Source organism: Triplophysa dalaica, chromosome 17, assembly GCF_015846415.1.
Source record: "Triplophysa dalaica isolate WHDGS20190420 chromosome 17, ASM1584641v1, whole genome shotgun sequence".
Classification (NCBI taxonomy): domain Eukaryota; kingdom Metazoa; phylum Chordata; class Actinopteri; order Cypriniformes; family Nemacheilidae; genus Triplophysa; species Triplophysa dalaica.
Genome location: NC_079558.1, coordinates 18537292 through 18562406, shown reverse-complemented (window position 1 = coordinate 18562406; position 25115 = coordinate 18537292). Strand labels below are relative to the sequence as shown.

General features: G+C 37.6%; 1 protein-coding gene across 1 annotated transcript in view; it reads left to right on the top strand.

Annotated features, from left to right (window-relative positions):
• The first annotated feature begins 14779 nt into the window (after positions 1 to 14779).
• The window catches only part of LOC130439453 (protocadherin-15-like), a 135816-nt gene continuing 125480 nt past the window's right edge, over positions 14780 to 25115 (top strand). The window contains exons 1-2 of the mRNA XM_056772071.1: positions 14780 to 14819; positions 14973 to 15086. Of these exons, the coding sequence (XP_056628049.1) occupies positions 14780 to 14819; positions 14973 to 15086 (154 nt within the window). The remainder of the gene's footprint in view (positions 14820 to 14972; positions 15087 to 25115) is intronic.

The window sequence follows — 25115 nt, the reverse complement described above, 5'->3', positions numbered from 1 at the left end:
GATGTATTTTTACAAGATATTTTTATAAAATAATAATGATAATAACAACGAACGCTCAACTCGGCCTGAGAGCAGCATTAAGTTGGAATCCGATCAAAAAAGACCTGCTTATATTTTCAAGTGAATCCAAATATAGAAACAGAATACCTAGATTATCACACCGCATCCACCCACACATATACATACGTATAAAATAATTGATAAATGTCACAAACAAGCATCATGGTATGTTTCAGTGTTTGAGGTTGAGTTTAGGATTCAGAAGCCTAGCTTTAGACATACTCACATGTGACTTTACTGAACAATCTATTGCACACAAGATTCACTTAATGAATTATGCAAATCAGGTACCTCAAACACATTATAAAAATCATGCTTAATGTAGTTTCAGCGGCTTGTGAGTGATGTTTTACTGCGTCTCTATTGGACCATCTCACCGCTGCAGTCCAGGCACCATAAGAGCACTTGAGTACACTACATGTCTGAATAATTGCAGGTTATGACGTTCTTCTCCATTATTTGATCATCATTTGTTGATTTACTGCCGCCATAATCACTTGGAAAAGCACACAAATGTGTCTTTTAAACAAGATTCCATTTAGTGCAGACGATAACAGCTCAATGTTAATTGCAGCAGACATGTTGTTAATGAATGAGATGCAGTTTCAGAGCTTCTGTGAATGTGTTTGCACGTCATGATGACCTTCTCTTAAATGTTTAGCTGGTGGGGTTTTGTTGGTCCTTTACTTTCAGGGACAAAGTGAATTCAATGAAATCGTGTGGCATAACATCAAATGAATGACATAGAAAATGTGTTTTCAAAGCATTGAATATGTTATGAAGATGTTGCTTGAAAAATCGTAACGCGATGTCAATTACATTTTTAACAAAAATGATGAATTATTGAACAAAGCTTCACGAACAATAACGGATTCGCAATTCGTACTGTTGCTTCTGTTAATCAGATGCAAAACTTTGCTATAGACCTTGAGAAAACTGGCCTGAAACAGCACCCTGGAGAGAGACCAGAGCTCAGCACCATGGACAGCACACAATGATGCTTCACGCCTCTTTATTCAATCTTATTCTTTACTTTTTTCATTTATTTTTCAATATGACTTGGTCAGTACTAGTATTAGTTTTTAATAGTTATTTAATTGGTTCCATGTGCATCCTGCATTAGATACAATTTTTCAAAGAAAGTTCCATCTGCAAACAAATGATGCAAGATCTTTACTTCACTTTAAATACGTAGAGAATTCTGTAGCAGCAGAATAATAGCAGATTTATTAATCTACTGAATAAATATTTTATAAGTATGACATGCAGATAGCATCTAGATTAGTTGTAGGCCGACATAGTCCAGGGGCCAATATATTGGTGATTCATTATTTCATGATCACCATTGGCTGATGGATTATTGCATTCAGCCTCCATATTGTGCATTTTTCTTTGGCAAAAAGAAAGGGCGTCTGACAGACAGTGAAACTACCAACCTTCATTCCCTTCTTATTGTGGGTTGCGTTGAGTTAGACTTAACATGTGAGCAGAACAAAAGCGACTGTGAAACAAAAAAAAAAGGTTTTCCTCCAAAGCTGGGCTTCCATTTGTGTTACATTGGTCTAATATGAATATCAGCAATTAAAAAAAAATATTCGTTTGTTATTTGAAACTTTGTAAAATGTTTCTCTTGAGAAGAATGTTTGTGTTATATTTCATTACAATAATTGTCACATGTTTTGAAAGTTTTAGTTTTATGTAAAATGATTTATGATTTTATTCTTTTGGGGCCATTGCATAAACTGAAATGTATTTAAAAGTTGTGCTGTATGATGGCACTTTGTCTACATTTTCGAAAGTCATTTTACTATTTTGTTAAACTCAAGCACCTGCTTATATATTTGACTAATGACATAAATAATCTGCTCGTTTTATTTATTTTGGAGGAGAGGGTGAAAATATTCACAGAAGTGCTTGAGTTGGGCAAATGTCCAAATGAAATTAAGCCACATAGAGATCCCTAAAGGAATTAGGCAAAACAAAGATGGATATATGAGTACGGTTTGAAGTAATGAGAGATCACTATTAATCCACTCTTGTGTTGCATTAAGCAAAAGAAATGAACAATTTAATCCGAGCGGGTCTGACGCGAGACCTGATTTCATGTGAAGTGTTATTTTTTCTTTATTGCAGCGCTGAGCGTTCCACACAGCCACACTCATTCATTAATGCAAAACTCTCCTGCTAATTCCATCTCCAACAAGAGAGTGGACGCAAACAAGCTTTTAGATTACTCTCGTTCCTCCTGGACTGAAATGTGAGCGAGCAGAAGGACGTTTCAGCCTTTAAAAAGCATTTAAATGACCTAGGAGCATTACACAGCTCGCCTCTTAGTTATTTGTGAGCATTGACGTAGAGTGGTGGAAGTTATTGAAGTTTGTGTCATTTGAATAAACCCTTGGCACAAAAGGTTTTCAATAGTGCTGTTTGGCACTAGACTGTCAAGACCTTATTGGCTGTTTGTTTCCTCTGGGGACTAAAGAGTCTCGAGACGGAGAGCAGTGATTTGGTAATGGTGGAGAATTAATATTGTGATAAACACGAAAAGAACTTCCAGACAATGTGAATCACCTTTGAATAGAAATAAATGAATAACGAATGAAGTGGGCCTGCACTACACTTCTGCTTCGTGCTAGTAAAACACTTCACCTTCTGTGTTACTCACAGTAAAAAAAGTACAAAAACTTTAATTTTATAGATTTTTGTTCAGTCTTTACAGATGTTTTTTTAAATCAACATCAGTTTTCAAGAAATACATGTATCTTTATTTAACAGAACTGTTATTTTACAGTATTGTATTGGTGCCCAGATGCCGAAAAATTCAGTTTTTCTATGGGATTTTTAAAGTGATATTTATGAATACTGTAGAAAACCATCAAATAACAGAAAAAGACTGCAAGTGTACAACAACAAAAAAACATGAAACCATGAAATGAAAAGTCCTTATTTTCGGTTGTAATTGTAATGCAGTTTTTGAGTTGTTTTTTTAGCTCTTTGTTGGAACAGCTGCATTACACACAGTGTTTTTCAATGCATTCTCATCTCTTTCACAAATATGCATATTGAGTGGCATTACATGCTCTTCGGGTTGGTGATGAGAGCACATCAAAATACCTCGCATCACATTGTTCTACCGGAGAGCTTGTTTTCATGGTGGGGAAATGGTTTTCACATCATTAGCACTGGAATAAGGAAATGTATCACTTAATGAACAGATGTGCTTGGTAAATCACCTATACAGTATAACGTCTAATAAAACACTTATTTTCAGATTGTGGGACTGCTGAACATCTGCTCTCGATTATAAAACTTCTAAACAAACTACATCAACAAGACTCTGATACACCAGTACACATAAACACTGCTTTCAGAGCAAAACTACAAGAACTGGCATTCATAACACAATTACTTACAGTATGTTATGTGACAAAAATTATAATAAAAACATGATATCAAGTGAAAAAGTGTTTTGCAGGGATTCGTTTTATGCTTGGGGATTAGTGATATTGTGAAAAGTGACCATTAAATATTTGAATTGAGCTCGAGTTTGCATAAACAAGGCATTAATGTCTCTTTGTCTTCTGGTTAACAGTGCCATTATCATGAGGAACCTCGTCTATATCAGAAAAAAGAAATCATTATGATTTAAGTTCACAATCCTTCAAAATAAGAAAAATAGGTGGGATTTACCTCAAATTTGCATCTTTTGAGCATTTTCAATAATTGTATTTAGGTTCATTTTTAGTTCTTTTCATTTTTAATTGTTTAGTTGTTTAAGTGTCAGTAATTTTTTCATGTTGACTCCATGTTGTTCCAGTCCTTGTAATACACAACAATTTTGATTTATTTCTTAGGCTCTCAACATCTTTTAGGCTGCTCTCATACATCTTATCGAGTTCTCTTTCTCCTCGGTAGACTGTTTGATGGTCTCTTGGTGGATGGCTTTCTTAATACAGGGGCTGAATAGGATTTAATGTAATCCCACTGAGTGAACAGATGGACTGATAGTATTCTCTGCCCTAATACGCACCTGACTGTAACCCGGGGGCTATATTTATACCCCACTGCAGCCCCTCCTAAAGCCTCTCACTCAACAGTTGGAACATCTAGACATCATCAGATTTCACTTCTCAGGTCTTTAACACAGAGGGACACGTCTTCAGTTTTAGTGCACGAGTCTGTCCGTGCATTTTGCGCATCTTATCGAGCGCAGATATGCCCGTGACATCCACTACCACGCCAAGGCACGTGCATATTGAGTCATTTAGATCAATTCGCCATATAAACACAAACATGCACTATTGAGGAGATCAGAGCAGAGCACAAGTGCGCATCGCCAGGGAACTTCGTGGGAATGTTGTAGTGAAGGCAGAGGGCAGCAGAGCTGCTGTGGATCATTCTCTCTTTCTCTCTCTCTGTCTCTCTCTCTCTCTCTCTCTCTCTCTCTCTCTCTCTGTGTGTGTCTCTCATACACACACCGGCATCTGAGGAGGATTTTCGTGGATTTACAAGTGACGCGGTAAGACGCGTCATGCGCCCGGGTTTCGCGCGTTAAGGAAAGTTCGTGGGAATTTGCGCGCAGAGCGACTAAATGTTGTGGATATTATTGCCATGGTCGGATGAGCAGGTGAGGGCTTATTTTCTCTTTGGGTGGGCTGCACAAGGGTTCGGCTCGCGTGTGATGTGAATGATATGAGTTTGAGAGATAAATCCTCCGTAGATCCCGGTTCCGTCCGTGGAAAACTGTGGGAGTCGCGCGCAGATCTCGTTGGCACGCCAGCAAACGCGTCAGACTGATTTATTGGTGGTTTTGAAATGAGTCCTGCCACAGTTTCAGCCCGACGCGAAGATGTTGCTCAGGATTACAGTGGGTTCATCCTATTACATTTCCCGCAATCTGTTGCCTCAAGAGTTGAATGCGTTTGAGTGAATGTGACAGAAGCGGATCAGATCACTTCTCATTCACACTCACTCATAGCAGGTGAGATTATAGACATGAAAGTTTGTCCGTGTTGTCTTCAGCTGTTGAATCAGCCTTTACAGAATTGTACCATGGTGATCCTGTAGTTACTACAGTCACTAATGTAAACCCAACACGGGATTTCTTCCCCCCAACACTAACTATGATTTAACTATAGCAACCATTTAGACGTTTGGTTTAATTTGTAGTAATACCTAACCTGAATCTGAAGAAAAAAAAGCTTGTTGACTATAATCAAACTATGGCGCAGTTTCCTAAAGGACCAAACGCTGGAGTTTGCCGAAGATTTCCACAATTTTACAATCTTCACACCATGTGACATGTTTTACTGTAGTACCTGTGTTTATCATGCTGAATGATGTAAAACTTCATGTGAGAAGTGCTTACTTGCATTGATGTGGCATTTAACAATCTTAATAATAATAATAATGTTGATTCTGTCATTTAAGAAACGTGAACTTTAAAACCTACAAGTATATCCACTTATCTTTGGAATAGTTTTGTTTTACAGCAGTTACCCATCAGGATTAAGAAAAGAAAACCGCATGCAGTTTGGATTGTCAAGAACGTTCATGGTCTTTCTTGGGTTATTTCTATTTTTTATCAAACAGGATGTAGTTTGCATGTGTGCGTGTATACGGATAATCTCCTCCACTGGAGCGTTCTCATTCATTATTGAGTCCAGCACATGTGTTAGCCTATTTGTGATGGGTCTCCAGGCAGCAGGTGAGCGGGTCTATCGCCATGACGATGTGTTTACCCCTTATAAATATTTACAGACACGTGGAGGTGGATTTTTAAGGTCAGTTAGAACGCTGGTTTTTAACCGATGCGTCACAGGTCTGTTCTCGTATGATATTAGGGAAAACCAACACCAATGCGATTAACCAAATAAAAGTATTTCTTTAGAGGGGCTTTTAAAATGGGAGGAGAAACAAAAGCGTCACGTTGACGTCACAGGTTGTGTGTCTAGTCAATCTCTTCAGGATTTTGGCACAAATTTTGGTTATTTGGTTATTATGGTTATTTTTGGAATGCATACGGTGTCAGTGATGTTCTGCGGGTCTGTGATGGTTTTCATGAGGTGGTTGCTTTGCGAGGGTTGATCCATGACAGCGCTGCCCATCATTGTTTCACCGTTTCTGACCGTCTCATTAAAGACGTTGGCTAATAGGATAGGATTTGTCCTGCTCTCGCGCGACCATAGTAAAGACTCATTCAGCTGGAGAACCCTCATCACACGACACACTCGGGAGCATTCAACCTTCACGTTCATCTCGGCCACCTGGTCTAAACACTGACGTGTGGCGGCAGCGTCATTACTGAGGGCTGCTCACATGAAAGACATGTCACGTGACACATCTGATTTGTGCAGTCTGTGCTTTCAATGCGGGGTTGGCAGAGCCTGGAAGGGACAGAGTGTGAGGGGTGTGAAATAGTTTGACCCTGTGATGGAGGTCCTCGTCTCTGACACAATCCTCTGTGGCTTTGCTTCAGGTCTAAACTCTTGTCAAGGCTTAAAGCAGCGCGGGCCTGTTCTTTCTCTCAGACTAAATACACTTCAGCCTGTAGGCCTTTAGTAGGTTACCTGTCACATTACAGAATGATTTATAGCTGCTTTTCCTCGGCTGCTCTTGTAGGCCGTGAGTTGTCTTTCCAAAACAAGTCCACATCATTCTTAACATACTCTACTTGCCAGGGAAAAGTTTAATATAGAATTTTCCCTTTCCATGTTTTTTAACAATTTGCAGGCTCTTATTTCTGAATGCGGCATTTTTATGAGGTTGTTTTGCATATAACCACAGTTCTTTAAAGCGCTACACACGTTAGTCATGCACTCGATTCAAAGTCTTCTTAAACAGTAGGATGGGGAACAGACAGATGGGGTGTCATTTATTTGCATATATATTCCCATACAGATATCAATTTATGATAAGTTGTTGTTTATTACAATCTACTATATCACTGTTTTATATAAATTGTGGGAGCGTGATAAATAGTTGGTCTAGATTGTTTTTTTTTTAAAGTGCATGCTGTATTTTTTCACAGTATAACTGTAGTTAATGATTTCCAGTACTTTCCTGTTGATGTATTCTTATTGCCAACTGATATCTGCACTTTCTCTATTTCATATGGGACCCAGATTTTTCCATTTATGTATCGTTTGTTAGGATAGGACAATATTTTACCGAGATACATCTATTTAAAACCGAGGAGGAATCTGAGGGTGCAAAGAAAAAAAAAATGGCTTGAAAATTTGTCCATCAGGGGTGCTGTATTAGGCCGTTGCTAAGAAAAAGCAGGTTTGTTTTAATGCTCTCTATTGATTTATCACTGCAGTTGTGGAGACTAGAGGAACCTGAAAGCGTAACTTCTAAGCTTTACATATAGAGACCAAACTTGAGTGGGTAATTCTCAAAGAGCCAGTGAAGTTTGTAGGCGTGTTTCCTGCAATTTTTGTTAGCGATTTTGCTGCATCCTCCTACAAAAATATCCTTTGGAAAAATAAAGTTTTGATATATTTACGGTATGAAATATACAAAGTATCTTCATTATAAAATATGAACTATCGGTGTTGTCAGTTTTACTAAACCCATCTTTTTTCACAGTACATAAAGAATGCACGTAACTACATTGACGTAAACGAACTATATTAGTAACGTCGGCTTTATAAAAAAGTGTTTGATTGGTCAACTTAACAAAATATTGGACCTTTGTTTGTACCGTAGCTGCTCACTGGGAGGCGCATTAACGGAATGGAAGACACACAAAATATTCCCAAATGGTTTTCTTTAATGATGGCTCTAAACATTTGAAATATCAAAGAATTGAGTGCTGTAGCATTTTCTTGTGGCATGCTGCCTGACTTCAACAAACTTTCCGTTTGTTTTATCTTCTAAGTAAAATTATTTATTACAATATTTAAAGGCTGTTGCACATTGGGAGGAAAGTTTGCTACTTCTTATATGTTTAAAACTTTGGTTCACTTAATAACAAATGTTTTGTTAACCTAATGAATGAATTTTAAGCTTTTAATTAAAGATTTTAGATTTTATTTATGTTATGTTATGTTAACTCCATTGATTAAAGCTACAGCAGTTCATTTGATTAAATACTGTTTATTAAGTTAAACTCAGAAGTTAAATGTTCAGTTTACTCAATTTAAACAAGTTAATTCAAAATGACTGAGGGGGATTTCCAGTGCCCAGAATGCTTCGCATAAGATTGGATTTGTGTGATGTCTTTCATCTGATTTGATCTTATTGTGCTTTGACTAACATGCAGTTAATTTATTATAAATTTATGCATGACAACAAAAAGTAATATTGAGAAGAATGAAGCTTGATGACGCTGTTTAGAAGCGTGGAATGATGGGATATGTTGCCTTCAACTCCACCGCTAATGGCACCGCTGATATCAGACGGAAACGAGAAATCATGTTAGCGGAAGAGGTGAAGTAATAAAGTAAAATAAATGTTGCATTTGATGAAATCATTTTATTTCATTATAATGAATTATACCCGAGTAATTAAAACTAAATTGTTAGTCATAGATGTTACAGTAATTGTCCAATTGGATGGTGTGATAACACTGCGCAGTTTTAAGTGTTCAAATCAATCATTGTAAAAGTTGTTTTGAACGTACACACATCATTTGCAATAATGCTATACGGACCGACGGTACAAACTACTTCCGCATTTGTCTACGTGTCACGCGGGTTGCTAGGTCAGTAAACGCATTAACAAAGGGTAACGTGGATATGACGCCATTGACAGGCGACTAAACGGCCCCGGTCCACTGTTTACAATGGAGATTTTCTGAGGATTTAAAAGCAGTTGGAAACATTTGAGATATTGTAAGTACTCAGCTGAAAAAAATATAACTTTGGCCGAGTGTTTTTTGGATATTTGTCTGCAAAATTCTTAATAACTCAACTCTTTCTTTAACAACTTCAAAGGCAATTTTCTCAATATTTGAATTTTTGCACCCTCAGATTCCAGAGTTTTAACGGTTGTGTCTCGTCCTAACAAACATTAAAAACATTATTCAGCTTTCAGATGATGTAAAAATCTCAATCACGAAAAATGTACCCATAAAACTGTTGTTCAGGGTCACATATTTGTGTGGAACCACTCCACATTACTTTTTTATGTGAATCCAACATCATTTTTTGAGTTTAATGGAACATGTTCTTTACTTAATATTCTAATAATTTTGGGCATAAAAGATAAATGGATCATTTTGAGCCATACAATGTATTGCTGGCTAGTGCTACGAATATACCTGTGCATTTGGTTTTGTAGTCCAGGGACACATATTATTTGTAAGGTCATATCCTTTTCAAAATATTTTGAGTTAAAATGAACTAACACCAATTATTGAGCAAGTACATTAAAGAATGGTGTAAAAACTTAATTAATTATTATTATTTATTTTCACAGCATATTATAGTCACTTACCTTAGCAAGTAGGCTCTGTGAACCTGTGCTTCACCGACACTGTGTTTTTAAATGAAGAAAAAAATATTCATATAGTTGTATATAATGTACAACTATATTAATAATCCAGTATATCACCATCACATTTTCTTTTGTTTTTAGGTCTTTTTAAAGTGAAATTCCATTTTTTAATAAAGTAATATTTAAAAAATATATATCATTTTACCATCACATTTTCTTACCAAAGTAATTAATATACTTGTCGAATTTTAAAAAAATCAAAGGAGTATGGTAAAATGTGCGCAAGTTATAACTTGTTAAAGTTAGCAAGACTTTTATTTTGACGGGGCAGCGCAAAGTTTGTTTGACAGATGTTTTTCTCGATGAAATTGTAAAAGACCAATGCACTTCATGCTTACCAGGTGTACAGGCTAAATTATGACAGAATTCGATCCATTGCTTTAAACTTTGAGTCTAGCTCTCAGGCCGGTGCTTAACGTTTCATTTGCCGTTAATTCCACGGCATGTTAATTACGGGTTGGTGAAATAATAAATCACTAGCGTTCCATCACGTTGCATTTCTCCTCTGCCTCATTATGTTCTGACCGTTGTTTTCCTGAAACACACACAGCGGTGTAATGGATTAGCTGTGCTGACAGGTTCAGTGTGGCCCATTACCTTACTGATCTCTGTCAGAAATCCAGCCCCCTCACTTCAGCTCTAGAGTCTGACTGATTGGAGCATTACCCACAATTCTCCATTAATTGTGCTTTCAGTCTGCCAGTGCCTGGTGTGCTGGCACGGATTGGGAACTTTGGGAAAATAAGTTCTTACAAAAGGACGTTGAGCTCTGGGCACAGCTGAGTTCTGGTTATTGTGGTTGGCTTTCGTTAGCTCCTGTTTTCTAACAGTAGTTTTAGAAAACTTCAGAGAGCTTTAGAAACCACATGATCTTTCTCCTTGTAAGGTCTCCTTGAAGCCCCTGCTTATGAATTCAGAAGACATCATTACAACGTGTTGTGCGTGACTGAAATCAATAGCACTGTTTTTGAGTTCACCTGGTTTTACTGGCTAATATGTCAAATAACTTACAAACTTATACAAATATTGTGCCACACTTACCAATGACATAACAATAAAGCACTATTAAGATTTAATATTTAATGCATTGTGTGATGCACTTTTCATAGAATATCTCGACCTAACTTAATAAAAGACATTAAAGAGACCCTGTGAGGAAACAATAAAATAAAATTATCGAACGGTTATGTCATTATACAGTGTTTCTGTTCAAAAAGATTAAACTTGTTTATCTTTCCATTTTTGTTTATGTTCATTTTCGCTTCTTTGCCGAAGGAGATAACGTATTTACGAAAGGATAGAGCAGTTTGTCTGTTTAGGGCTACAAGAAACAACATGATGAATTCCATGTAAGGGGACCCGCAGTGTATGTAGATAGAAATAGCTCAGTCTAAAGTCATAAACACACCCTTTATTATGTAAGGTCTTTATACACATAGATCCTCCAAAAAAGCTACATACAGGCTACATACAGGTCCTTTACTGAAAGTATCTGCTAGTTAACTACCTATTTATGTTCTAAAATGAAAGATTTAGTTTAATCCTGTGAAACTGCTAAAGGTATATCTACCAAAATCTCAAATAAAAATATGTTTTTTATTTGCAGAAGATGAGAGAAACTGGTGAAACTAACAGAAAAGATGCTCTATATATTTTTTAGACATCAAATACTGAAAAGAAAACAAGTTCATATTCACTTTTAAACAATACAACATTCATATTTGTAAATGCCTTTAGGAGAAATTTAGAAATAATGGGATAACCTGGATTTTTTTCACAGTTTTCATGTGTCAACCCGATCTCCTCCATCTGCGTATTAATAACATGAGTTTATGCTGTCCGATTGTGTGTTATACATACGCTAAAGTCCAATTTTGCGTACGTATTATACACCAATCCTTCAGTTGCTTTCAGTCATTTGCCTGGCGTCATAACGAGATGCGTTCGGTTCTTTACATTTCTAAAACTGAATGATTTTATAAATATGTATTATTTGTACTTTAATAGATATTTTACCTTACCCCACTCCTATCCTAAACCTAAACCCACCCGCTTCCCAACGACATAAATTACGCAACAAGCAAACAGAAGTAAGCTACGGGTGTTAATTGAAAACACTGACCGACACCAGTATAAAAGCATTACAATCAGGTTGTGTACTCTGAGTCTACTATAGTCGTACGATATCCTTGTGCAAGCACAGTAGGTTTTAAATGCTGAAGACAATAGCGCTCGTGGAATGTGTGCATCAGTCCCCACTCATTCAAAAATATACTCGCTAACGTAATGACGCAACAGTCACGAGACAGAGGAGAATGCTGTTTCACAATCAATGCATCGTTTTGGTTGCAATTTAAAATCTGTGCGTGCGCAGCCGGGTCGGAGTTTACGGCGGACAGAGAAGGAGATCGCTTCTGGGTCTGTTCTTCGGTCTAGCAACGCTCGGAATAATTGTACTTTTGGAATAAATAGCATCTAGCCTCTGCCTGTTATTTGTTGTGATTTATATTGTATACACATACTCTTAGGTTTAGGGGTGGGGTTACGTGCTCAAACACGACTAAATTGTTCGAATGAAATAATAAATGTGCACAAACTTTTAAAACAACGATCACACCCTACATGTCATGATGACAAAATCTGTTCAGTTCATATAAACATGCGTAAAATAAGCTTCAGTGATATCAGCACCTGCCGGATGACAGTCCACGTGATACATCATTAGTTACTGACAGATCGTTCCGCTGATCATTAACATCTATGTGAAAAGTCTGTTAAGTTCAATGCTCGGCTTTAAAACACGCACGAGTCAATGCGCGTGATCTCAGACAATAAATAATCATGCATCCCCATACTTGCGTGTCATTTGCTGTCTGCTGGTTTTGAGCTTTTCTTGTCATATTTATTAGTTTTAGCATTTGTTATGACGGCCTTACGTGATCACCTCTTTGATAACAGCTATAATGAGTTGTGGAGTGAGCGCGAGTAGTGAAGAGTGAGGCAGCGGCGCCAGATATTTTAGCCAATAATGCCATTTTCGGCAGCCGAAATTCCGGTACATCACTAGTTATTCATATGCAGCAGAATGATGAGACTGGCTTTGTCATGAAACTGACAGGAACTGAACCCAAGTGCAGACAGCTCTTCAACAAAAGACATTTATTTAACATGGAAAAAACAGAACTCAAAATCCCTCGAGGGGGAAAACAAGAAGAAAATAATATAACATAACAAAATTTAAGACTTAATACATAACTTAACTTAGCAAAACCAGGGACATCAGGACAATACAGGGATAAAGACAACCGAACCAGCACAGAACTGCAAACACAAGCGCATTAAATAGGAGAGGAACAAAAGAGGCATAACGAGGGCAACAGGTGAAGGGTGTAAACTGATAATGGGATAATGAATAAAGAAACAAGGGGACAGGGCTAAGACAAAAGACACAGGGCTGTCATGATCCTGTCAGCCTGAACTAGAGACAACTACAAAAAGTACAGGACCATGACAGGGTTGGTCTTGACATGCGGTGAGTAAATAAAAAGAAAGGATTACAAAATAGTTTTGATTGACCTATTCCAATACACCGGTGAGTCACAGAAGACACATTATACGGCATGAGTAAACACTGATCTCCTCTTATCTGAACACTTGAGATGGAATCACATGACACACACCAGGTGTAAACAAGGTCAACGTGAAGAAAAATAACATACTAATCAGTCAGAATTGAGTTCATCTATCAGATTCACACTGAATGTTTCATTTACATCTGAACATCTGGCTTATAAAGAGAGATTTCCGTGGGGAGCGTACGGAATCATCTCCACAAGCCTCGGAAGCATTAATTCAGATCTCTGTTTGTGAAACTGTGGCATAGGGAAACAGGTGTTGTGTTGTCTCTGAGTGGTCATAGGCCATTATCTTATCGAAGGTGCATAGCTTCATTGTGAGGCTACACACAAACACTCATTTCCAGAAATCCAAAATATGTTTGGAAGGAAACGCGTCCCTCGACATACCTGCCAATGGTCTTCCCAAAGCACAACTCTTTCCTTGAGCGTCCTGAGAAAGACCTTTGTTTCTTTGTTCCGTCCTGACAACAGAGAGGATGAAATTACATCCGCGTCTCTAAAGAGTCTTCGGCTTCGAAGAACAAAGGGCCGTTGGTAATGATAGTCTGCGAGTGTGGCTGGAGATGATTGACTCGGACGTTTTGATGTCGTACAAGTGGAGTGGTCTGAAAATGAAGTTTCCAAAGCTTCATGCCCGTATCTGAAATGAAACTTTTCATCAGTATGTTTGGATTCCCTGATGTGATTTGATTCCTGCATCGTGACGAGTTGTTTTCAGATAGCCTCTGTAGTTTTGGCAAAGCAACGTCCTGATAACCAGAACCAATCCGTCAAGATTGTATTATAGATTCAGTCAGTGTTTTTTTATAGTTCCAGCGAGCGTTGTCACACTGTCGCTTATGTGTTTGGAAAGACACCTATTTTCTATTCATGCTGTATATCTGTGTCAGTGACTTTTTTGTATCTCTGATTCTTGAACACCGGGATAAAACGGGCTGAAGAACAAACACAAATATGGGTTTATGTATCAAGGAATTATCCTTCAAGGATGTCCTTTTTTCTCAGATGTTTCTCTAATAAAAAGAAAAACAAATACGACTGTAATTGTTGTTAAGATGTAAAATGAGTGCAGATGTTGTTGTTTTAGGTCACTGTCTGTGTTCACACTACACAAGCTCACACGAGTGTATAAAGTGGTGTTCTCAGTTTACCTCTTGACACGATCACTCATAATCTTAACAAAGCGACCTTATTTCTCCTGGAGCAAGGCTTATCTCTCCCTCACATCCCAAACCTGTCAGAACATGTTGCTCTCTTCCTCTTTTCTGGGATGGAGTTGGTTGACCCTCAGACATGTTGCAAACTTCAAAGGCACACACTTTGCTGTGGGTTGTTAAATCTCTCAGCCGGTGAACGTTATCTGTCTCTGCTCACTTCAAAGAAAAGGTTACATGTGCAGCGAACGCTTCTTCACTGCCGTTATTACTCAGAATCTTGTCCCCAAAGCCAAATCTTTCTGTTATTTATATGATGTAAAGTGACTGGGAAATTGACTCGGTCTGTTTCAACATCACAATCCATTTAAAATGTTTCTTGGGATTGCTTTTTAAACAACAGACCGAAAAAAAAATCCCGAAGAGATGGAACGTTTTGACAAAATCTTTACATGCTTTCCTGCTTGTAAGTCTCTTTGGATGAAATTGTCTGTCAAATGAATAAATGTAAAGTGAGCGTTGTGAAATGCACTGTATTTAAACGTTTTGTCTTGTACGTTGTGTCCGTCATTTTGTCCCTCACGCTGGTTCTGTCTAATCTGCATGCGTTTGGTTGCAGGTGAGCATGCTGTAACGCTTGAAGATGCGCGGAGGTCGTGGCTCTTTAAGTGGTTGGGAATAGGCATCTGCGTTCTTCTGCTCACCGCTGCCAGCAGTTCTCAGGATTCAGAAGGTACGTTTCTCCACCTGAGTTTCTTCAACTGTTCACGACCCCTATGAATGTACCCAGGAAAACAATTTTCACATCAAATTATATCTTCAGTAGGGATGCACCAATAGGATTTTTTGGGCCGATACCGATTTTAACAAGCACCTATCGGCCGATACGGATATTGGTCAATTGCATACAGTACTGCACAATATTAGCTAATTATTTTACATTCAATTCATTTTACTGAAAATGAATTGGAACCATTTAACATTTTAAGAGAAGTGTAAAGATTTTAAGATAAATGTTAAGATAAAAATACAATACAAGACAACATGCTATGAAAATAAAGTCTGTGCTGTTGCTATTTACAATAACTCCTTTGCTCAGACAAAAACATTGGATATTAAGACATCCAACTCATTGCCTCCATGCAGTTCACAACTGTTTTAATATGAACCATTATCTTACATCATATGTTTGTTTCTTTTGCTGTTTTAAGTCTACTTGCATTAAATTACTAGTCTGGTAAAATTTTTTTGCAGTTTTGTCATGTGGTTAACTGGACTTTTATTTGACGACGGACTTTAATTTTGATGGCTTGCCGCAAAGTTTGAAGCAGGTTCTCTCAAATGAAACTTTCCATCCGTGTTTGCTACATCTGTGTTTTCTGCATCACGGAAATCATAGGACCATAATATACAATCGGTATCGGCGTTTTTCATAGTGCAAGACATAAAAGTGTCTACTAAATAAACAGCTATCATGCCTCATCTTTACACTTCTACCTCAGTGGAAGATCCATGGTATGACATAACAGTTTTTCAAACTATTGCCGATATGCCGGTGGTGGTAAATGAATCCGATATCGACTGATGAATATGAATATCGGCGGCCGATACATCGGAGCATCCTTAATCTTCAGTGTTCATGCTGTTGAGGGACTAAATTCAGATTTATATTTTTTAAACTCCTTTCAAAACACTTCTGAACTTTATGCCCCTGGTGGCATTTGCATGTATCCATCACAGAGGAGAAAATCCCAGTATGCATTGTGATGAATAAAATATTGATCCAAGCTGGAATGTGAAGTGTGAGAATTATTGGTTATTATTATTGATTATTTAAATATCATATTTAAGAAAGAAAGAAAGAAGTTGTTGTTGTTGTTGTTGTTGTTGTTACTTGTATGACACCTGAAGATGTTGCCTGTGTAGTGTTTCAAGCATTCTGTTTTGATATCACACAGCAAGGCAGCTCACTTGGGTTTTATAACATTTTGAAATATTTTTGATATGTTTGAAACATATTTCATTACTGACGGCCTATTGAGATTTTCTGTAGCGTTCTGTACTGTATGAATTAGTAGGAAGCGTTCTTCTCGGCAGACTCTATAATGACAGTAAGATAAATGTTCATTTCATGCAGATCGTGATGGGAAGAAACTTGCACAGCGCTCTAAATTCAGTTGTCATTCTAATGGCCGTGATGCACGTCTCACTGGAAACCAGTTACATTTCATTTCCCGCTGGTTGAATGCATGTCCAGTTTCTAAAGGTTTATTGATGCAGCGGATGGATATGAAAGCTCAAACGCTCTATGTTTTGACTCCCCTTCTGTAAAAAGTTGGAAATGAGATTTTATTTTGTATGACTAGTCTCCATCTTCTGAATTAAAAGTGTAAAGATGAGTCATGACAGCAGTCATGACTGTTTCTAGATTAATTTAACATCTGCCGTATGTTTATTTTCAACATTGTTAGTCCACAGGTTTCAACCAATGTAACTCTTACACTGCAAAAAAACGAATGACATTCTTACTTAGCATTTTTGTATTCTTTTATAATATCAAATATCTTTACATTATTAAATCAAGATACATTTTCTTGACCAGAAAAGTGACCTCAGATATTTAGTCTTGTTTTATGAAAGAACATGTAAGAATTAGGAATTATGATTATAACAAGCAAAAGAATCTGCCAATCAGGTGAGAAAAAGAATATTGAATGAGGTACTAAAGAAAAAGTAAAACTAAATTCAAGTTTATTTTTCTAATCGCATTGGCAATTTTTGTTACTTGTTTTTAACATACATTTCTTTTTTTTATTGAATATAAAAATCTTAGGTCACTTTTCTTGTTATTTTCTTATATCAGAAAACATTTTTTTTATCATAAAACAAGACAAAAATGTTTAGTAAGTAATTAATTGAATTAACCCATTGTTGGGTCAAATATCAACATTTTATAAGAGATTTCTCTAACCCAACAGATACAGTAGATATATCTCATTTTGACTCAACACTGGGTAGTAATGAATCATTACTTGTCTTTTGGCTGGTTATTTGCCTCTAGAGAGTTTCCAGATGAGATATAGTTCAATCTTCAGATCGGTCTAGTCTGTTTAAATGGTTTTGCAGTAATTCATTCTTTCGCTGTTGCTTGCTCAGATTCAAATATTCAGTCCTTCAGTTCAAGGTGAGATCTAGAGAAATTGATCTATGTGAAAATGAGCTTCATTTCAAAAGACACTGAGACTCATTGAGTTTTGGTGACAGCTCAGCGGCAGAGATCATTCACGTGATTCATGCGAGTGACGCTGTTACTCTCTCAGCTGTGTTTTCTTCACCGAGCGTGTATTGAGTCCTGCTTGATTCACACATGCTGTCTGTGTTGTTTTAGCCCCTGCTTCATTAAAAGAATTATGCAGATCAGGTCACGGCACAAGCAGAGCCGGACCGTTAGCACTTAAGAAGGTAAATGGTACATTTCCTCCTCTGCTGTCGAGGCCACTTCTGTGATCTCATAAACAAGATTATTGTATCACGGCAGTCCAGACATCACTGTTTTACACGCTTTACAAAGATTACGTTTTGTGAATTAATCTTACTGAATGAAAGATTTAATTACGAAAACACTTTTTTTTAAGTTATTTTAATAACCAGCCTGATTTCACAGAAATTAGTAATTATCTTGGGAATTTGCAAGTTCATTTTCATTCATACGTTGCGAGTAAAAATGAAAACTGAATATTATTATTCTATTAAAAAAGCAGACTGAGGCTCCACTCCTAAACTTAACCATCACTGGTTCAAAAGCAGATCGTACATAAGATTGCACAAATTTATCATTTATCACCCACCTTGTTTTGTATTGCCATGAGATTGAGTTGTATTACGCATTAAAATTGTTCAAAAAGGCCGACAAATATTGAAAAGAGATTTGTTTATAACACTGTGGTGATGCTTGGATTGCATGTGGTTGGTAAATAAGAGTACCTCTTGCCATACTGACGCAGTCATCTAGTGTATTTTTCTCTCAAACAATCTCTCACGCTGACGTCTTTTGGCCGCTGAGGTTCTGTGTGCACTAAGTGAATGAGATTTGATTCTATTAGATTATGTATGTTCTCAGGATTTATGCGCTTGCTGACTTAAAATGAACTGCTGACACGGGTTTCCAGTATTCCGCCGTGTAGGATACCATTAATGGACCAGGCTAAAGTTGACAGCGGAGTCGAATGCGCTCCATTCTCACTTGAACCGTGACCGCAGGTTCGGAAGTCCAGTAACCCGAACGGTTGCTCTCTCTCACCCTCGGCCGCTCGCTCTGTTCAGAGACATGACTCAGGTCAGAAGCGCAATGTCCACTGAATGCTAAATAAGGGAATAAATTGCGGGAAATAAAATCTCATCCATTTTCATCAGAGTTCGCAGCTCTGACGTGCTTTATCTCCGAACGGTCATTAGAATTGCAATAATGTTTCCCTTTCGGTACCTCACATGGTGTGAGTCAACATATTTATATTTTCTCAGGTCAGAAGCGGTTCATCATAAAAAACACGCTGCAGAGTCGTCGGTTTTGATTATGGGAAAATAATTCCATGGAAAAGGGGTCAGTCTTTATATTGAGACTTTGTATGTAAATGTGCCTGTGGGTTTAAAGCGACGGGCCGCATGATGAACCCTTAAAGCAGCCAATTATTTTGTGCCCGCCGTCATCTCCCTGCAAAAGTCCTTCAAACTTCATCTCTTTCAACATGCGTGCAGTGAAATCCAAAATAATTTCAAATAAAATTGAAGCTCTAAAGCAAAGGCGCCTTTACGTGCGCATTCTGCCGACTTCCATATTTGACATCGGCACAAGGACAGATTGATGTATAGGAGACATGAAAATGGGCAGATCAGCAGACAGTGCTGAATGGCTCCCCGAGGAGACATCCATCCCACTCAGGAGGTAGAAGTTGAGATCTTTGACCTCAGCTGTGATGGATGTGCCGCTGGAGATGCAGCGGTGTGCTGCAGTCATGCTGCAGATCCTGCGTTCCTCTGTCCTCATAGTGCAACCACACACAGAAACTCACACGGTCATCCTACCACTGATGGGTACTTTTTTGGTTTTGGGTACAATCGACTGATTTTGTGTATTAACTCTTTCACCGCCATTGACGAGTTATCTCGTCATTTAATAAAAAAACGCTTCCCCGCCAATGACGAGTTATTACGGCAATCAGTGTTTGTACTGTTTTACAGCAGGTGGCGCTATTACACACCTTTGGGAAAAAGTACAGAATCCCAGAACCTAGAACTTATATGTTTTAGTGGTTTTTAATGATTGTTCTGAGTGTGATCTGGGCGGAATCTTTGACAAAAAACGTTAATTATCTCAGCTGTTTAATCAAAGTGATGCATTTTTGAAGAAACCTACCCACATCTACGGAGTGATAAAAAATTAACAAATGAAGATAGAAGAATATGGTTTCATTTGTTTAAAAGCTGAGATTCTGTTCTTTTTTTCTGTTCTTTTTTTGTTCATATATTCTTTACAGAAAATTTACTGTGAGCCATTAAAGTTGGGTGAAATTGTAAAAAAACGCTGGCGTAGGCTGGCAACTTTTTTTTAAAAAGGGGAATGAGTTAAAGGTGCTCAGAAATTCAGTTTAACCGTCTGACTTCATTAGCTTAAAAATTTGGTTAGTGAGGATAAAGTTTGGACCGAAATTGGTCACTTATGTGAACTGGCTATAGCCGTTTGCATGAACCGTATTATGTTGTGATAATAATTTTATACCAGAAATCCCATTACATGAGTTTAATAGGTTGTCTTGGTAATGATGATAGAATAAACACACTCGACGGAAGCAATTATTACCCCAAAACTTTTAATAAACATTCAGTCTCTTAGGGAAATAAACTATGGTAACCAGGGTTTTTAAGCAGATGGATTAGTGTTTGTACGATAGTTTGGTAAATCTTTACTAGGGATGGGTATCGTTAAGATTTTATCGAAACCAGTAGTTATTAATACTGTTATCGATACTAACCTCTGTAATTTAATTCAAAAACACATGATGTGAAAAGATGTTCAACATTTTAAGTTTCTTTATTACAGCTGAGCTTTAGAACTGAAGTTTACAAATGCTTCTTAGCAAACAGAAAATGTCACATAACAAAACGTGTGTGTGTTCCTTAGCATATCACTTACGGCACTTAACAAGTGCATAGGAGCACATCATAATGTCATTCAACATGTATACTTTACATCACTATGGTTATTTGGCTGCTAGACCGTATTTCTTTTATCCGTTCTGGTTTTAGGTCTACATAAATGTAAGTACTATTTTCTGAGCAAGATATATATTTTCGTTCTATTTTTATAATATTACTAGCACATTTACTTCAATTTATTAAATTTAGTAAATAAAAATGTGGCCGAATTATTAAAATCAATGTTATAACTTATTATCAAATAAAGGACTTTTATTTTGATTGGTTGCAGCAAAGGGGTGTTTGACAGAAGATTCCTCGTTGTGAAAGCTCCACAAGCGCAACCATGCCACTCTTTCACTCATGAACACGCAAAACAAGCAGATTACGAATAAATCGCGGAAACCATATGACCCTAGATATCACACATACGTCCAGCAAACTTCAGCCATTTGGACATCATTTTGGGATGGAAAATGACAGGCATCAGCAGCCTCCAATTCGCCATTTAACTCCCGAATACACGGAGATAAAACAACAAAAATATCGATAACAGTATTGTTTGTCATGAAGCTTATCGATACTCTGGTATCGACCCAATTATGTACCGCTCCAAAAAAGAACCGGTTCTCGGTACCCATCCCTTTACATTAGGGTACACTTTATGAAGCATCTGTAAATGTGTTCGTTATTTGAATAACTTATAAGTCGTTTACAAATGCATTATAAAGCAGTTATAACTGCATGAATAAAAAGAGTGATTCTAACAAAATACCTTCCAAATAGTGAGCAGATATAAGATAAACAACATAACATCCTACAGTGTCCCATCTGAAGGCCTATATTGGAAACAACATCAAGATAATAATAAATCTGCTTTCGGGTCTAAAAAATAATGAAAAAACTCAATTATTAAGCATTTATAACATGCCAAAAAAATGTCTCACTATTTGGCAGGTATTTCGTTAGAATCCCTCTTTTTATTCAAGCAGTTATAACTGCTTCATAATACATTTGTAAATGACTTATTTATAAAGGGTACCCTAATGTTACAGAATGTTTTACTACAAATGCCATGGTTAAACTATGATCACTATAGTGAGACCATAGCAAATTAATGGTTACCATAGTAAAACCGTGGTTAAGTGCATCACATTATGTAAAATGTCTGTAGTCACAGAAGCCTTTCAAGTACACGCAATATCAAATAAAGTATGTACTGTAAGAGGTACAGAGCGGAGATGAGATGCACAGAAATAAATTCACCGGCTTGCAGATCAGATGAAGTCCAGCGTTTAGTCAGAACAACATTAACGGCTTGTGTAGTTATTGCGCAACTGTTAGATTGAGCCGATGTAAAAAGTACAATAGAGGGTAACAAATTGGCAATAAATTATCGAAATGAAATACAGCTGAGCGCCCACGGGGACTCAGACAATCTTCAGAAAGCAATTTGGAGGCTGTAATCTTGTGTCACTAAGAAAATAACATAGCGGTGAAATGACGCTCAAGCTCTGTATTGAAGCACCATTTCTGTCCGGCTCTGGAGATCTCTTTCCTTCCTCTGTGTTCTGGCTTGATGCTCCGTATTGATTTCTGCTGTGATTACTCCCATCGGCTTCAGACCTTCAGAGGTGTGTTATCTTATCTAAGACATTCATCCCGTCTGAGGGGCCGGCCCTCGGCATCTCACTTTCACACCCTGGACGTTACCGTGAAACTCTGTAGGTATCTGCTGCCATGCATTTAAAGAAACAGTTTGCACCTAAATTATTCAACGCCCATCATGTTGTTTTAGACCTGTGGCTTTCTTTCTCCTGTTAAATGGAAAATGGACGTTCAGCAGAATGCAGATCTTTTCCATTCAACATTAAGGCATTAAGAGGCTGTTAAATAAAATGACAAACGCTTCATGACAGTAATTGAATTTTTTTGAATCCCAACAACAGCTTTATGTGAGCAATAGACGGAAGTTGAATTCATTATTCACTGATTATATAGCCACTTTTCCAACATCTGTCTTAACCTTTCTTAACCCAGTATGAGTCTACTAGTCTGTCCGGCCTCATTCTTATTTTCACAATGTCATAAATGTGATTTCACATATATCACACCTTGTTTTGCGCATCATAGATTCATATGTTTCATAACCACAAACCAGGGCTGGAAATGGGATGGGGATCTCAAAGGGACTAAGGCCAGGCAGTAAATTCAAAATGTTTTCCAAATAAAGAATAAAGTTTTATGAATTTTGAAATTCACAATGTTCAAAACATGGAGGATTTCCAGATATTTTCATGTAGTAGCCTCCAAATGTTGCCTATGTTTAATAACGTTTTGCAGTGACATAACGTTGATTGTTGATTGTCTTTTGATGATACGTTTTTTATCATTTTTTCGAGCACGTAAGCAAAACCTCTCCGAACATGTCCAGCAGTGAATCTAATCCGTAACAACACAACAGATCTCTTATATTTCACTCTGTTGCTCTCACAAAGTTGTTATATAGTTTTATAAATGGCATATGAGTCGCATGTGTCACGATTCTGTCTGTGTTTCCCTGTTTTTTGTGGACTTTTAGTTTGTATGTCTCAGTTCTTGCTTCCTGTCTAGTGTTGTAGTTTGTTGTAGTTCTTTTGTTCGTTGGTTTTGTCATGATCACTTTCAGGTGTGTCTTGTTAGCCTCTCGTTACCCTCTGTATATATATCCTCATTGTTTCAGTTGGCATTGGTCCGCTGAGCTGAGGGAAAACAAGGAGCGGATCCACGTGCTGTATATTTATTTAATAATAAGAATACAAGAACAAGTAACAAAGAAAACCAAAAGACAATGACTGACCAATGACGACTGAAACACTGGGGATATATATACAGAGGGTAACGAGAAGCGTTCATGACATAACCAATGAACAAAAGAACTACAACAAACTACAACACTCGACAGAAAAACAGGAACTGAGGCAATACAAACTAAAAGTCCACAATAAACAGGGAAACCCAGACAGAATCATGACAGTATGTTTTTGTTTAAGGCGCCTGCCTGCTGTGTCTTTTCATGGTCAAAGTAAGAACAATGTTTTGGGGTGAAATGCTCCTTTAAGAGAACTGGACAGAATCACCTCTGCTGAGAAAATTAGGTCACCGTTCAAGTTACGACGAGCCAAACAACATAAATATGCCACAGCCGGTAAATAAAGCTTTATTGGTGTTTTTAAGTTATGTTGGATGCGTGTTAAAGCTTTGTTTGTTCCGAGTTCATCAGCAGTAATTACTGTTCTTCTCTGTCGAACAGAGTCCTGCTTTTCCTCTGCTGGCTAGAAAAAGGACTCAGAGTCATGAATCTTTTATAGGGACACTAGATAGTTGGTCTGTGCTTTGATACGCTGCTCTCCATCATGGGCACGGTTGCTAAGAGAGCCCAAACCGCCCGGGTTTAATGTGTCAGTGCTGCTGATGTTACGTAAAGCCACACAAACACATCAATCTGTCATTCACCAACGACGTTTAGCGTATCCTTTTTTTAGACGTTCGTTGGGTGTTCAGCCATTAACGCTTCGTGTAACGGGACATTTCATTTCTGTCTTGTCTTCTGTTGTAAATTCAGCAGCCCAGAAGAAAAACCCATTTTCTTCATAATCACTGATGTGTGTTGCTGAATTCATGGTGTCGATTCTTTGTGATTTATACGCTGCTGTCTTCCTCTCATAACTTGGCATTAATTTTGGGGTGAAGGTGTGCAGGGAGGAGAGAGAGAGAGCGGCGGGTGGAGAGCAGATTCTGCGTCCCGCTGTAGATCTGCCTCCGTCCTCTCTGAAGGAGTGTTTATCACATCATTCAGTCAAGGATTGCAGTGTAGCACCGTCTCATCACTCGCCGCTGTAGATCAAGAGTCAGTCGTCTCTATCTGCAATGCACAAGCAAAACCAAGCACACAAACTCAAATAAATGAAATAAGATGTTTGCATGCCTTCGGTTAATGCTCACACAGAAATCTAAATTCTGTCATGGAACGCAACCCAGCTAGCACACTGGAAAAGATCTGGAATACATCAGCTGTGTAAAAACATCTGCTAAACATCTTAGAAAAAGCAGTTTTACATCCATTCTAAATCATAAGCATTGTGCAGACATCTTATCGATGTCTATATGACATCTGACAGCAGACGTCTCCGAGATGTATTGCAGATTAGCACTATGTAATGCAGATGTCTTTCAGATGTAGTGTCAATGGGATTCAATGTTGTTTGGGTATCAACATTCTTCAAAATATCTTCTTTTGTGTTCTGCAGAAGAAAGAAACTCATAGCTGTTTGAAATGACAAGAAATTTCATTTTTGTCTGAACTATCCCTTTACACAACCGACCAGGTTTGACCTGTATTGACAGTGAGTTTGGAAGACCTTTTAGGATTAAACAGGCTTGTGAGACAACTTTTCTTCAAAGAGTTATAAAGTACAAATTTGTTTCCAGTATGTCAGATTTTAAATCGCTCCAAAACTTTTATTGGTATTATACAGTATTTCTGTAATATACACTCACCTAAAGGATTATTAGGAACACTTGTTCAGTT